The sequence below is a fragment of the Pseudophryne corroboree genome, chromosome 3, assembly GCF_028390025.1.
Source record: "Pseudophryne corroboree isolate aPseCor3 chromosome 3, aPseCor3.hap2, whole genome shotgun sequence".
NCBI lineage: Eukaryota > Metazoa > Chordata > Amphibia > Anura > Myobatrachidae > Pseudophryne > Pseudophryne corroboree.
Genome location: NC_086446.1, coordinates 456,346,604 through 456,363,201, shown reverse-complemented (window position 1 = coordinate 456,363,201; position 16,598 = coordinate 456,346,604). Strand labels below are relative to the sequence as shown.

General features: G+C 50.1%; 1 protein-coding gene across 4 annotated transcripts in view; it reads right to left on the bottom strand.

Annotated features, from left to right (window-relative positions):
• Window positions 1–16,598, bottom strand: part of GGA3 (golgi associated, gamma adaptin ear containing, ARF binding protein 3) — a 213,012-nt gene that overhangs the window by 159,038 nt on the left and 37,376 nt on the right. For all 4 annotated transcript variants that reach the window (XR_010243860.1, XM_063960640.1, XM_063960641.1 and 1 more), the window contains one exon: window positions 5,438–5,561. Coding sequence is in view for 3 of the 4 variants with exons in the window: in XM_063960640.1 (XP_063816710.1) it covers window positions 5,438–5,561 (124 nt within the window). In the remaining variant the exon portion in view is untranslated. The remainder of the gene's footprint in view (window positions 1–5,437; window positions 5,562–16,598) is intronic.

Here is a 16,598-nt window from a genome sequence, read left to right as displayed (position 1 = left end):
TTGCAACAAGTCCTGTCTTAGAGGCAGAGGTCACGGGTCCTCTGTGAGCATCTCTTGCAGATCTGGATACCAAGTCCTTCTTGGCCAATCCGGAACAATGAGTATTGTTCTCATTCCTCTTTTTCTTATGATTCTCAGCACCTTGGGTATGAGAGGAAGAGGAGGAAATACATAGACCGACTGGAATACCCACGGTGTCACCAGTGCGTCCACAGCTATCGCCTGAGGGTCTCTTGACCTGGCGCAATATCTCTGTAGCTTTTTGTTGAGGCGGGATGCCATCATGTCCACCTGTGGCAGTTCCCACCGACTTGCAATCTGCGTGAAGACTTCTTGATGAAGTTCCCACTCTCCCGGGTGGAGGTCGTGCCTGCTGAGGAAGTCTGCTTCCCAGTTGTCCACTCCCGGAATGAACACTGCTGACAGTGCGCTTACGTGATTCTCCGCCCAGCGAAGAATTCTGGTGGCTTCTACCATCGCCACCCTGCTCCTTGTGCCGCCTTGGCGGTTTACATGAGCCACTGCGGTGATGTTGTCTGACTGAATCAGAACCGGTTGGTCGCGAAGCAGGGACTCCGCTTGACGTAGGGCGTTGTATATGGCCCTTAGTTCCAGGATGTTGATGTGAAGGCAAGTCTCCTGACTTGACCACAGCCCTTGGAAATTTCTTCCCTGTGTGACTGCCCCCCACCCTCGGAGGCTTGCATCCGTGGTCACCAGGACCCAGTCCTGAATGCCGAATCTGCGACCTTCGAGAAGGTGAGCACTCTGCAGCCACCACAGGAGAGACACCCTGGCCCTGGGGGATAGGGTGATTAACCGATGCATCTGAAGATGTGATCCGGACCACTTGTCCAACAGATCCCATTGAAAGGTCCTCGCATGGAACCTGCCGAAGGGAATGGCCTCGTATGATGCCACCATCTTTCCCAGGACTCGCGTGCAGTGATGCACCAACACCTGTTTTGGTTTTAATAGGTCTCTGACCAGTGTCATGAGCTCCTGAGCCTTCTCTATCAGGAGATAAACCCTCTTCTGGTCTGTGTCCAGAATCATGCCCAGGAAAGGCAGACGAGTCGTAGGAATCAACTGCGACTTTGGAATATTTAGAATCCAGCCGTGTTGTTGTAACACTTCCAGAGAGCGTGCTACGCTGATCAGCAACTGCTCCCTTGACCTCGCTTTTATGAGGAGATCGTCCAAGTATGGGATAATCGTGACCCCTTGCTTCCGCAGGAGTACCATCATTTCCGCCATTACCTTGGTAAATATTCTCGGTGCCGTGGAGAGACCAAACGGCAACGTCTGGAATTGGTAATGACAATCCTGTACCACAAATCTGAGGTACGCCTGATGAGGTGGATAAATGGGGACATGAAGATATGCATCCTTTATGTCCAGAGACACCATAAAATCCCCCCCTTCCAGGCTTGCGATGACCGCTCTGAGCGATTCCATCTTGAACTTGAACCTTTTCAGGTATATGTTCAGGGATTTTAAATTCAATATGGGTCTTACCGAACCGTCCGGTTTCGGTACCACAAACATGGTCGAATAATAACCCTTTCCTTGTTGAAGGAGGGGAACCGATCTGAGGTAACGGTGAGGGGGCATCTCTTCGAATTCCAGCTGGTATCCCTGAGACACAATTTCTATTGCCCAGGGATCCAACTGGGAGTGTACCCACTTGTGACTGAAATTACGGAGACGCGCCCCCACCAGGCCTAGCTCCGCCTGTGGAGCCCCAGCGTCATGCGGTGGATTTAGTGGAAGCCGGGGAGGACTTCTGTTCCTGGGAACTAGCTGTGTTGTGCAGCTTCCTTCCTCTGCCCCTGCCTCTGGTGAGAAAGGACGCACCTCGGACTTTCTTGCCTTTTTGTGATCGAAAGGACTGCATTTGGTAATTCGGTGCTTTCTTAGGTTGTGAGGAAACATATGGCAAAAATTTGACTTTCCAGCAGTAGCTGTGGAGACCAGGTCCGAGAGACCCTCCCCAAACAATTCCTCACCCTTGTAAGGTAAAACCTCCATGTGCCTTTTTGAGTCGGCATCACCTGTCCATTGCCGAGTCCACAGGACCCTTCTGGCAGAAATCGACATAGCATTTATCCTAGAGCCCAGTAGACTATTGTCTCTTTGAGCATCTCTCATATATAGGACAGCGTCTTTTATATGCCCCAGGGTCATTAATATAGTATCCTTGTCTAAGGTATCAAGTTCCTCAGATAAGGTATCCGTCCATGCTGCTACAGCACTACACACACAGGCCGACGCAATTGCCGGCCTTAGTAAGGTACCTGAATGTGTATACATGGACTTCAGGGTACCCTCTTGTTTTCTATCCGCAGCATCTTTGAGGGTGGCTGTATCCTGTGACGGCAGGGCTACCCTCTTGGATAAGCGTGTCAAAGCTTTGTCCACCCTAGGGGAGGATTCCCAGCGTAGCCTGTCCGTTGGCGGGAAAGGATACGCCATAAGCATCCGTTTGGAAATCTGCAGTTTTTTATCTGGAGATTCCCAAGCCTTTTCACATAACTCATTTAGCTCGTGTGAAGGGGGAAAGGTCACCACCTGCCTTTTTTCCCCATACATATGAACCCTCTTGTCAGGGACTGGGGTTTCCTCTGTAATGTGCAACACATCCTTAATTGCTATAATCATATAACGGATGGATTTAGCCAATTTAGGCTGTAACTTTGCATCATCGTAATCGACACTGGAGTCAGAATCCACGTCGGTATCAGTGTCAACAATTTGGGATAGTGGGCGCTTCTGAGACCCTGACGGCCTCTGCGACATAGGATCAGGCACGGGTTGAGACTCTGACTGTCCTACGGCTTCAGCTTTATCTAACCTTTTATGCAAGCAATTAACATTATCATTTAAAACCTTCCACATATCCATCCAATCAGGTGTCGGCGCCGTCGGCGGAGACACCACATTCATTTGCTCCCGCTCTGTTTCCACATAGCCTTCCTCGTCAAACATGTCGACACAAGCGTACCGACACACCACACACACAGGGGATGCTCTTTTTGAAGACAGTTCCCCCACAAGGCCCTTTGGAGAGACAGAGAGAGAGTATGCCAGCACACACCCCAGCGCTATATAACCCAGGAATCACACAGTAACTTAGTGTTAACCCAGTAGCCGCTGTAATAATGATTTTTGCGCCTAATTATGTGCCCCCCCCCCTCTCTTTTTTACCCTCTTCTACCGTGTTTCTGCAGGGGAGAGCCTGGGGAGCTCCCTCTCAGCGGAGCTGTGGAGAAAAAATGGCGCTGGTGAGAGCTGAGGAAGAAGCCCCGCCCCCTCAGCGGCGGGCTTCTGTCCCGCGTTTATGTACAATATTATGGCGGGGGCTCATACATATATACAGTGCCCAACTGTATATATGTCCAACTTTTGCCAAGAGGTCCTAATTGCTGCCCAGGGTGCCCCCCCCTGCGCCCTGCACCCTTACAGTGACCGGGGTATGTGGGTGTATGTGGGAGCAATGGCGCACAGCTGCAGTGCTGTGCGCTACCTCAGTGAAGACTGGAGTCTTCTGCCGCCGATTTCGAAGTCTTCTTGCTTCTTATGCTCACCCGGCTTCTGTCTTCCGGCTCTGTGAGGGGGACGGCGGCGCTGCTCCGGGATCGGACGACGAGGGTGAGATCCTGTGTACGATCCCTATGGAGCTAATGGTGTCCAGTAGCCTAAGAAGCAGGACCTATCTGCAGAGAGTAGGGCTGCTTCTCTCCCCTCTGTCCCACGATGCAGGGAGTCTGTTGCCAGCAGAGCTCCCTGAAAATAAAAAACCTAACAAAAACTTTCTTACAGCAAGCTCAGGAGACCTCACTGAACAGCACCCAGCTCGTCCGGGCCCAGATTCAAACTGAGGTCTGGAGGAGGGACATAGAGGGAGGAGCCAGAGCACACCAGAATCTAAATTCTTTCTTAAAGTGCCCATGTCTACTGCGGAGCCCGTCTATTCCCCATGGTCCTTACGGAGTCCCCAGCATCCACTAGGACGTTAGAGAAAATTCCCAGATAAATATAGCGCTTTTATTATTATATTCACTGCGCCAAATTATGTGCCCCCCCTTCTTTAAAACCCTCTGTCACCGTGTTCAGCAGGGGAGAGTCCGGAGAGCCAGCTTCTCAGCGGTGTGCTGTGGAGAAAATGGCGCTGGTGAGTGCTGAGGGATCAAGCTCCGCCCCCTCAGCGGCGGGCTTCGGTCCCGCTCGATTTCTTTAAAAACTGGCGGGGGTTTCCTATATACAGCCCGCAGAGCCTATATATATATACTTTGGCCAGTCCTAGAGGTTAAAAATTGCTGCCCAGGGCGCCCCCCCTGCACCCTGCACCCATCAGTGCCTGACATGTGTGTTGTCTGTGGGAGCAATGGCGCTGCGCGTTACCTCAGAGAAGATCTGAAGTCTTCTGCCGCCTCTGAAGTCTTCTATCTTCTCATACTCACCCGGCTTCTATCTTCCGGCTCTGTGAGGAGGACGGCGGCGCGGCTCCGGGACGAACTGCGAGGGGAGACCTGCGTTCCGACTCCCTCTGGAGCTAATGTCCAGTAGCCTAAGAAGCAGAGCCTAGCATTTAAGTAGGTCTGCTTCTCTCTCCTCAGTCCCACGATGCAGGGAGCCTGTTGCTAGCAGGGCTCCCTGAAAATAAAAAACCTAACAAAATTATTTTTTCAGAGAAACTCAGGAGAGCTCCCTGTAATGCACCCAGTCTCCTCTGGGCACAGTATCAAACTGGGGTCTGGAGGAGGGGCATAGAGGGAGGAGCCAGTGCACATCCATATCTAAAGTTCTTTTTAGTGCCCATGTCTCCTGCGGAGCCCGTCTATCCCCATGGTCCTTACGGAGTCCCCAGCATCCTCTAGGACGTAAGAGAAAAGTAGCTAGCGAGCAATCAACTCGGAATGAGGGCCTAGGTTCTGTTAGGCATTGCATTTTCACTGGGCACAGAAAGCTCATTAAGATGCACTGCCTACAGTATATAAATGAATGGGAAACCCTGAGCCAACAGCAAAGTGATGTAATATTTTTCTGGTGACAAAACTTGCTGGAGCAGTAATTTTATCTTTGTTTCACTTTAGTATTTGATCTTCGTTTTACTTTATTCATTGTATTTTTTCTTTTACATTTTTTTTTATTGTAGCATTTTCCCATTTCTAGGGTAAAGATATTTTTGTTACCAATGAGTTATGAGATCGTTTAGCCAAGGGCTTTTAGGACAGAGCAAGGAACTCAAGTGATTTCTCATAGTCACAATATATTCAAACATGCACACATTTGCCTAATAAATACCACAAATACATCAGTCGCTGTGTGTACACACGTTGTTACAGATAGATGGGTGAACAGCCAGAATTCACTTGTGCATAACAGTCTGGGAGGAACTATGAGACACTATTATGCAGAGTAAAGGAAGACTGACCTTGTCTCTTCAGCATGTGGTAGGCATCCTTTATTTTATTCTCCTCAGGAAGAGCCAACGTCCAACTGTACAACAGACCCACCACTTTGTTCTTTACTTTCTCTGACACCCTCTCTCCCAAGTACTGTGGATAACAAAATAACAAGTTAATAATAATAATAATCATTATTATTATTATTATATAATAGCATTAATATTTATATAGCACTTTTCTCCAAAATGACTGAACGTGCTTTACGTTTGCAGGAAAGAAACCATGTAATAAGGAGATGAGGGTGCCAGCATGGGAGCACTATAACTGGTTACAGACATGGCTATCCTCACTGTCTCCTTTTCATGACTACCCTCGCTGCCTCATCTTATTGCTATCCTTACTACCCCTCTCATTGCTAACCTTAATGCCACCTCTCATAGCTACCCTCGCTGCCTCATCTTATTGCTACCCTCACTGGCCCCTTCTCATGGATAGCCTCACTGGCCACCTCTCATGGCTACCCTCACTGGCCCCCTCTCACAGCTACCCTCACTGGCCCCATCTCACGGCTACCCTCACTGGCCCCCTCTCACAGCTACCCTCACTGGCCCCCTCTCACAGCTACCCTCACTGGCCCCCTCTCACGGCTACCCTCACTGGCCACCTCTCACGGCTACCCTCACTGGCCACCTCTCACGGCTACACTCACTGGCCACCTCTCACGGCTACCCTCACTGGCCACCTCTCACGGCTAGCCTCACTGGCCCCCTCTCACAGCTACCCTCACTGGCCCCCTCTCACAGCTACCCTCACTGGCCACCTCTCACGGCTACCCTCACTGGCCACCTCTCACGGCTACCCTCACTGGCCACCTCTCACGGCTACACTCACTGGCCACCTCTCACGGCTACCCTCACTGGCCACCTCTCACGGCTAGCCTCACTGGCCCCCTCTCACGGCTACCCTCACTGGCCCCCTCTCACGGCTACCCTCACTGGCCCCCTCTCATGGCTACCCTCAATACCCTCATCTTATTGCTATCCTCACTGCCCCCTCTCATGGCTACCCTCACTGGCCACCTCTTATGGCTATACTCACTGGCCCCTTCTTAAGGCTACACTCACTGGCTCCTTCTCACGGCTACACTCACTGGCCCCTTCCCACGGCTACACTCACTGGCCCCTTCTCACGGCTACACTCACTGGCCCCTTCTCACGGCTACACTCACTGGCCCCTTCTCATGGCTACCCTCACTGGATCCACCCCTCAATGCTACCCTCACTGGACCCCCCCCCCCCCCCCGGCTACCCTCACCATCCTCCCCCTCACGACTATCCTCACTGGCCCACCTCATGGCTATCCTCACTGACCCCTTCTCATAGCTACCCTCTCATGGCTACCCTCACTTGACCCTTTTTATGGCTACACTCACTGGACCCTTCTCATGGCTACACTCACTGGCTACCTCTTATGGCTACCCTCACTTGCCCTCTCCTTTGGCTACCCTCACTGCCCCCTCTCTGGCCCCCTTGCATGGTTACCCTCACTGGCCCCCTCTCATGGCTATCCTCACCGGCCACCTCTCACGGCTACACTCACTGGCCCCCGTCTAATGCCTACACTCCATGCACCACCCCCCACCCCCTCATGGCTACCCTCACTGGATCCACCCCCCAATGCTGGACAATGCTCACTGGACATTCTTCCCCCCCCCCCCCCCCCCCCCCATGGCTATCCTCACTGACCCCTTCTCATAGCTACCCTTACTAGCCCCCTATCATGGCTACCCTTACTTGCCCCTTCCTTTGGCTACCCTCCATTGCCCCCTCCCTTGGCTACCCTCACTGGCCCCCTGCTATGGTTACCCTCACTTGCCCCCTCTCATGGCTATCCTCACTGACCCCTTCTCATGGCCAAAGGTTCAAGAGAAGAAAAGAAATGTCCAATCTGCGGTGCACAGAATAATTCACAATGACTAAAATTTAACTTATTAAGCTAAAATGTAACTTTTATTAAGCTTCTAATAAAAGAAGTATTTATAAAAAGCGAAAATTAAATGTTTTAAAAGTTAAAGAGTGTTTGAAAGAATAAAATAATAAGATTTTACTTACCGATAAATCTATTTCTCGTAGTCCGTAGTGGATGCTGGGGACTCCGTCAGGACCATGGGGATATAGCGGCTCCGCAGGAGACAGGGCACAATAATAAAAGCTTTAGGATCAGGTGGTGTGCACTGGCTCCTCCCCCTATGACCCTCCTCCAAGCCTCAGTTAGGATACTGTGCCCGGACGAGCGTGCATAATAAGGAAGGATATTGAATCCCGGGTAAGACTCATACCAGCCACACCAATCACACCGTACAACCTGTGATCTGAACCCAGTTAACAGTATGATAACAACGAAGGAGCCTCTGAAAAGATGGCTCACAACAAGAATAACCCGATTTTTGTAACAATAACTATGTACAAGTATTGCAGACAATCCGCACTTGGGATGGGCGCCCAGCATCCACTACGGACTACGAGAAATAGATTTATCGGTAAGTAAAATCTTATTTTCTCTGACGTCCTAGTGGATGCTGGGGACTCCGTCAGGACCATGGGGATTATACCAAAGCTCCCAAACGGGCGGGAGAGTGCGGATGACCCTGCAGCACCGAATGAGAGAACTCCATGTCCTCCTCAGCCAGGGTATCAAATTTGTAGAATTTAGCAAACGTGTTTTCCCCTGACCAAGTAACTGCTCGGCAAAGTTGTAAAGCCGAGACCCCTCGGGCAGTCGCCCAAGATGAGCCCCCTTCCTTTTGGAATGGGCTTTTACCGATTTTGGCTGTGGCAGGCCTGCCACAGAATGTGTAAACTGAATTGTATTACAAATCCAGCGAGCAATCGTCTGCTTAGAAGCAGGAGCACCCATCTTGTTGGGTGCATACAGGCTAAACAGCGAGTCAGATTTTCTGACTCCAGCCTTCCTGGAAACATATTTTTCAGGGCCCTGACAACGTCAAGTAACTTGGAGTCCTCCAAGTCCCTAGTACCCGCAGGTACCACAATAGGTTGGTTCATGTGAAAAACAGAAAACACCTTAAGGAGAAATTGAGGACGAGTCCTCAATTCTGCCCTGTCAGAATGAAAAATTAAGTAAGGGCTTTATATATGATAAAGCCGCCAATTCTGACACACGCCTGGCTGAAGCCAGGGCTAATAGCATCGTCACCTTCCATGTGAGATATTTTAAGTCCACAGTGGTGAGTGGTTCAAACCAATGTGACTTTAGGAAACTCAAAACAACATTGAGATCCCAAGGTGCCACTGGGGCACAAAAGGAGGCTGTATATGCAGTACCCCTTTTACAAACATCTGAACGTCAGGCACTAAAGCCAGTTCTTTCTGGAAGAAATTCGACAGGGCCGAAATTTGAACCTTAATGGACCCTAATTTTAGGCCCATAGACAGTCCTGTTTTCAGGAAATGTAGGAAACGACCCAGTTGGAATTCCTCTGTAGGGGCCTTCTTGGCCCCACACCACGCAACATATCTTCGCCAAATGCGGTGAAAATGTTTTGCGGTTACATCCTTCCTGTCTTCGACCAGGGTAGGGATGACTTCATCTGGAATGCCCTTTCAGGATCCGGCGTTCAACCGCCATGCCGTCAAACGCGGCCGCGGTAAGTCTTGGAACAGACAAGGCCCCTGCTGGAGCAGGTCCTTTCTTAAAGGTAGAGGCCACGGGTCTTCCGTGAACATCTCTTGAAGTTTCGGGTACCAAGTCCTTCTTGGCCAATCCGGAACCACGAGTATCATTCTTACTCATCTCCCTCTTATGATTCTCAGTACTTTTTGTATGAGAGGCATAGGAGGGAACACATACTCTGACTGGTACATCCACAGTGTTACCAGAGCGTCCACCGCTATTGCCTGAGGGTCCCTTGACCTGGCGCAATATCTAGTTTTTTGTTCAGGCGGGACGCCATCATGTCCACCTTTGGTTTTTCACAACGGTTTACAATCATGTGGAAGACTTCCCGATGAAGTCCCCACTCTCCCGGGTGGAGGTCATGCCTGCTGAGGAAGTCTGCTTCCCAGTTTTCCACTCCCGGAATGAACACTGCTGAGAGTGTTATCACATGATTTTTCGCCCAGCGAAGAATCCTTGCAGTTTCTGCCATTTCCCTCCTGCTTCTTGTGCCGCCCTGTCTGTTTACGTGGGCGACTGCCGTGATGTTGTCCCACTGGATCAATACCGGCTGACCTTGAAGCAGAGGTCTTGCTAAGCTTAGAGCATTGTAAATTGCCCTTAGCTCCAGTATATTTATGTGGAGAGAAGTCTCCAGACTCGATCACACTCTCTGGAAATTTTTTCCTTGTGTGACTGCTCCCCAGCCACTCAGGCTGGCATCCGTGGTCACCAGGACCCAGTCCTGAATGCCGAATCTGCGGCCCTTTCATAGATGAGCACTCTGCAGCCACCGCAGAAGAAACACCCTTGTCCTTGGAGACAGGGTTATCCGCTGATGCATCTGAAGATGCGATCCGGACCATTTTTCCAGCAGATCCCACGTAAAGGTTCTTGCGTGAAATCTACCGAATGGGATCGCTTTGTAAGAAACCACCATTTTTCACAGGATCCTTGTGCAATGATGCACTGATACTTTTCCTGGTTTTAGGAGGTTCCTGACTAGCTCGGATAACTCCCTGGCTTTCTTCTCCGGGAGAAAACATCCTTTTCTGGACTGTGTCCAGAATCATCCCTAGGAACAGTAGACGTGTCGTCGGAAAAAATAAGAATTTACTTACCGATAATTCTATTTCTCGGAGTCCGTAGTGGATGCTGGGGTTCCTGAAAGGACCATGGGGAATAGCGGCTCCGCAGGAGACAGGGCACAAAAGTAAAGCTTTTACAGGTCAGGTGGTGTGTACTGGCTCCTCCCCCTATGACCCTCCTCCAGACTCCAGTTAGGTACTGTGCCCAGACGAGCGTACACAATAAGGGAGGATTTTGAATCCCGGGTAAGACTCATACCAGCCACACCAATCACACCGTACAACTTGTGATCTAAACCCAGTTAACAGTATGATAACAGAGGAGCCTCTGAAAGATGGCTTCCTAAACAATAACCCGAATTAGTTAACAATAACTATGTACAAGTATTGCAGATAATCCGCACTTGGGATGGGCGCCCAGCATCCACTACGGACTCCGAGAAATAGAATTATCGGTAAGTAAATTCTTATTTTCTCTATCGTCCTAAGTGGATGCTGGGGTTCCTGAAAGGACCATGGGGATTATACCAAAGCTCCCAAACGGGCGGGAGAGTGCGGATGACTCTGCAGCACCGAATGAGAGAACTCCAGGTCCTCCTTTGCCAGGGTATCAAATTTGTAAAAATTTACAAACGTGTTCTCCCCTGACCACGTAGCTGCTCGGCAGAGTTGTAATGCCGAGACCCCTCGGGCAGCCGCCCAAGATGAGCCCACCTTCCTTGCGGAATGGGCCTTAACAGATTTAGGCTGTGGCAGGCCTGCCACAGAATGTACAAGTTGAATTTTGTTACAAATCCAACGAGCAATCGACTGCTTAGAAGCAGGTGCACCCAACTTGTTGGGTGCATACAGTATAAACAGCGAGTCAGATTTTCTGACTCCAGCCGTCCTTTAAATGTATATTTTTAAGGCTCTGACAACGTCCAACAACTTGGAGTCCTTCAAGTCGTCTGTAGCCGCAGGCACTACAATAGGCTGGTTCAGGTGAAACGCTGATACCACCTTAGGGAGAAAATGCGGACGCGTCCGCAGCTCTGCCCTATGTCGAATGGAAAATTAAATAAGGGCTTTTATAAAACAAAGCCGCCAGTTCAGATACTCTCCCGGCCGAAGCCAGGGCCAGTAACATAGTCACTTTCCATGTGAGATATTTCAAATCCACATTCTTTAGTGGTTCAAACCAATTGGATTTGAGGAAATCTAAAACTACATTTAGATCCCACGGTGCCACCTTAGGCACCACAGGAGGCTGTATATGCAGTACTCCTTTGATAAAAATCTGGACCTCAGGGACTGAGGCCAATTCTTTTTGGAAGAATATTGATAGGGCCGAAATTTGAACCTTAATAGATCCCAATTTGAGACCCATAGACAATCCTGATTGCAGGAAATGTAGGAAAACGACCCAGTTGAAATTCCTCCATCGGAGCACTCCGCTGTTCGCACCACGCAACATATTTTCGCCAAATACGGCGATAATGCTTCGCGGTGACTTCCTTCCTTGCCTTTATCAAGGTAGGAATGACTTCTTCTGGAATGCCTTTTCCTTTTAGGATCTGGCATTCAAACGCCATGCCGTCAAACGCAGCCGCGGTAAGTCTTGAAAAAGACAAGGACCCTGCTGAAGCAGGTCCCTTCTCAGAAGTAGAGGCCACGGATCGTCCGTGACCATCTCTTGAAGTTCCGGGTACCAAGTCCTTCTTGGCCAATCCGGAGCCACTAGTCTTACGCCTCTTTGCCGTATAATCCTCAATACCTTTGGTATGAGAGGCAGAGGAGGAAACACATATACCGACTGGTACACCCAAGGTGTTACCAGCGCGTCCACAGCTATTGCCTGCGGATCTCTTGACCTGGCGCAATACCTGTCCAGTGTTTTGTTGAGGCGAGACGCCATCATGTCCACCATTGGTTTTACCCAACGGTTTAATAGCATGTGGAAAACTTCTGGATGAAGTCCCCACTCTCCCGGGTGAAGGTCGTGTCTGCTGAGGAAGTCTGCTTCCCAGTTGTCCACGCCCGGGATGAATACTGCTGACAGTGCTATCACGTGATTCTCCGCCCAGCGAAGGATCCTGGCAGCTTCTGCCATTGCCCTCCTGCTTCTTGTGCCGCCCTGTCTGTTTACATGGGCGACTGCCGTGATGTTGTCCGACTGGATCAACACCGGTCTTCCTTGAAGCAGAGGTTCCGCCTGGCTTAGAGCATTGTAGATTGCTCTTAGTTCCAGAATGCTTATGTGAAGAGACTTTTTCAGGCTCGACCACACTCCCTGGAAATTTCTTCCCTGTGTGACTGCTCCCCAGCCTCTCAGGCTGGCATCCGTGGTCACCAGGATCCAATCCTGCATGCCGAATCTGCGGCCCTCCAATAGATGAGCCTCCTGCAACCACCACAGAAGGGATACCCTTGTCCTCGGCGACAGGGTTATCCGCAGGTGCATCTGAAGATGCGACCCTGACCATTTGTCCAACAGATCCCTTTGCATGGAATCTGCCGAAAGGGATTGCTTCGTAAGAAGCTACCATTTTTTCCCAGGACTCTTGTGCATTGATGTACAGACACCTTTCCTGGTTTTAGGAGGTTCCTGACCAGGTCAGATAACTCCTTGGCTTTTTCTTCGGGAAGAAAAACCTTTTTCTGAACTGTGTCCAGAATCATCCCCAGGAACAGCAGACGAGTTGTCGGCATTAATTGGGATTTTGGAATATTCAGAATCCATCCGTGCTGCTTTAGCACCTCTTGAGATAGTGCTAAACCCATCTCTAGCTGTTCTCTGGACCTTGCCCTTATTAGGAGATCGTCCAAGTATGGGATAATTAATACGCCTTTTCTTCGAAGAAGAAATATTATCTCGGCCATTACCTTTGTAAAGACCCGAGGTGCCGTGGACAAACCAAACGGCAGCGTCTGAAACTGATAGTGACAGTTTTGTACAACGAACCTGAGGTACCCCTGGTGTGAGGGGTAATTGGAACGTGGAGATACGCATCCTTGATGTCCAAGGATACCATAAAGTCCCCTTCTTCCAGGTTCGTTATCACTGCTCTGAGTGACTCCATCTTGAACTTGAACTTCTTTATGTACAGGTTCAAGGACTTCAGATTTAGAATAGGCCTTACCGAGCCATCCGGCTTCGGTACCACAAAAAGAGTGGAATAATACCCCTTCCCTTGTTGTAGAAGAGGTACCTTGACTATCACCTGCTGAGAATACAGCTTGTGAATGGCTTCCAAAACCGTCTCCCTTTCTGAGGGGGACGTTGGTAAAGCAGACTTCAGGAAACGGCGAGGTGGCTCTGTCTCTAATTTCAACCTGTACCCCTGAGATATTATCTGCAGGATCCAGGGATTTACCTGCGAGTGAGCCCACTGCGCGCTGTAATTCTTGAGACGACCGCCTACCGCCCCCGAGTCCGCTTGCGAAGCCCCAGCGTCATGCTGAGGCTTTTGTAGAAGCCGGGGAGGGCTTCGGTTCCTGGGAAGGAGCTGCCTGTTGCTGTCTCTTCCCTCGTCCTCTGCCTCGTGGCAGATATGAATAGCCCTTTGCTCTCTTATTTTTAAAGGAACGAAAGGGCTGCGGTTGAAAGGTCGGTGCCTTTTTCTGTTGGGGAGTGACTTGAGGTAGAAAGGTGGATTTCCCGGCCGTAGCCGTGGCCACCAAATCCGATAGACCGACCCCAAATAACTCCTCTACGCATCGCCTGTCCACTGTCGTGTCCATAAAGCTCTTCTGGCCGAAATGGACATAGCACTTACCCGTGATGCCAGTGTGCAGATATCTCTCTGTGCATCACGCATATAAAGAAATGCATCCTTTATTTGTTCTAACGACAGTAAAATATTGTCCCTGTCCAGGGTATCAATATTTTCGATCAGGGACTCTGACCAAACTACCCCAGCACTGCACATCCAGGCAGTCGCAATAGCTGGTCGTAGTATAACACCTGCATGTGTGTATATACCTTTTTGGATATTTTCCATCCTCCTATCTGATGGATCTTTAAGTGCGGCCGTCTCAGGAGAGGGTAACGCCACTTGTTTTGATAAGCGTGTTAGCGCTTTGTCCACCCTAGGAGGTGTTTCCCAGCGCTCCCTAACCTCTGGCGGGAAAGGGTATAAAGCCAATAACTTCTTTGAAATTAGCAGTTTTTTATCGGGGCACCCCACGCTTCATCACACACGTCATTTAATTCTTCTGATTCGGTAAAAACTACTGGTAGTTTTTTCACACCCCACATAATACCCTGTTTAGTGGTACCTGTAGTATCAGCTAAATGTAACATCTCCTTTATTGCCAAAATCATATAACGTGTGGCCCTACTGGAAAATACGGTTGATTCGTCACCTTCACCACCGGAATCAGTGCCTGTGTCTGGGTCTGTGTCGACCGACTGAGGCAAGGGGCGTTTTACAGCCCCTGACGGTGTTTGAGGCGCCTGGACAGGCACTAATTGAGTGTCCGGCCGCCTCATGTCGGCAAACGACTGCTTAAGCGAGTTGACGCTATCCCGTAATTCCACAAATAAAGGCATCCATTCTGGTGTCGACCCCCTAGGAGGTGACATCCTCATATTTGGCAATTGCTCCGCCTCCACACCAATAACGTCCTCATACATGTCGACACACACGTACCGACACACAGCAGACACACAGGGAATGCTCTATACGAAGACAGGACCCACTAGCCCTTTGGGGAGACAGAGGGAGAGTCTGCCAGCACACACCAAAAAGCGCTATATATGACAGGGATAGCCTTATGATTAAGTGCTCCCTTATAGCTGCTTTTATATTAATATATTGCCATTTATTTTGCCCCCCCTCTCTGTTATACCCTGTTTCTGTAGTGCAGTGCAGGGGAGAGACCTGGGAGCCTTCCTGACCAGCGGAGCTGTGACAGAAAATGGCGCCGTGTGCTGAGGAGATAGGCCCCGCCCCTTTTTCGGCGGGCTCGTCTCCCGCTATTTAGTACATTTAGGCAGGGGTAAATATCTCCATATAGCCTCTGGGGCTATATGTGAGGTATTTTTAGCCTTTTTAAAGGTTTTCATTTGCCTCCCAGGGCGCCCCCCCCCCAGCGCCCTGCACCCTCAGTGACTGCCGTGTGAAGTGTGCTGAGAGGAAAATGGCGCACAGCTGCAGTGCTGTGCGCTACCTTAAGAAGACTGCAGGAGTCTTCAGCCGCCGATTCTGGACCTCTTCTTGCTTCAGCATCTGTGAGGGGGCCGGCGGCGTGGCTCCGGTGACCATCCAGGCTGTACCTGTGATCGTCCCTCTGGAGCTTCATGTCCAGTAGCCAAGAAGCCAATCCATCCTGCACGCAGGTGAGTTCACTTCTTCTCCCCTCTGTCCCTCGTTGCAGTGATCCTGTTGCCAGCAGGAATCACTGTAAAATAAAAAACCTAAGCTAAACTCTCTAAGCAGCTCTTTATGAGAGCCACCTAGAATTGCACCCTTCTCGGCCGGGCACAAAAATCTAACTGGAGTCTGGAGGAGGGTCATAGGGGGAGGAGCCAGTACACACCACCTGACCTGTAAAAGCTTTACTTTTGTGCCCTGTCTCCTGCGGAGCCGCTATTCCCCATGGTCCTTTCAGGAACCCCAGCATCCACTTAGGACGATAGAGAAAACTGCGATTTTGGAATATTTAGAATCCACTCGTGCTGTCGTAGAACTACTTAAGATAGTGCTACTCCGACCTCCAACTGTTCTCTGGACCTTGCCCTTATCAGGAAAGCGTCCATATTTCTTTTAAGAAGAATCATCATTTCGGCCATTACCTTGGTAAAGACCCGGGGTGCCGTGGACAATCCAAACGGCAGCGTCTGAACTGATAGTGACAGTTCTGTACCACGAACCTGAGGTACCCTTGGTGAGAAGGGCAAATTTGGACATGTAGGTAAGCGTCCCTGATATCCAGTGACACCATATCGTCCCCTTCTTCCTGGTTCGCTATCACTGCTCTGAGTGACTCCATCTTGATTTGAACGCTTGTATGTAAGTGTTCAAATATTTCAGATCTCACCTAGCCGTCTGGCTTCAGTACCACAATATAGTGTGGAATAATACCCCTTCCCTTGTTGTAGAAGGGGTACTTTGATTATCACCTGCTGGGAATACAGCCTGTGAATTGTTCCCAATACTGCCTCCCTGTCGGAGGGAGACGTTGGTAAAGCAGACTTCAGGAACTTGTGAGGGGGAGACGTCTCGAATTTCCAATGTACACCTGGGATACTACGTGTAGGATCCAGGAGTCCACTTGTGAGTGAGCCCACTGCGTGCTGAAACTCTTGAGATGACCCCCTACCGCACCTGAGTCCGCTTGTACGGCCCCAGCGTCATGCTGCGGACTTGGCAGAAGCTGTGGAGGGCTTCTGTTCCTGGGAATGGGCTGCCTGCTGCAGTCTTCTTCCCTTTCCTCTACC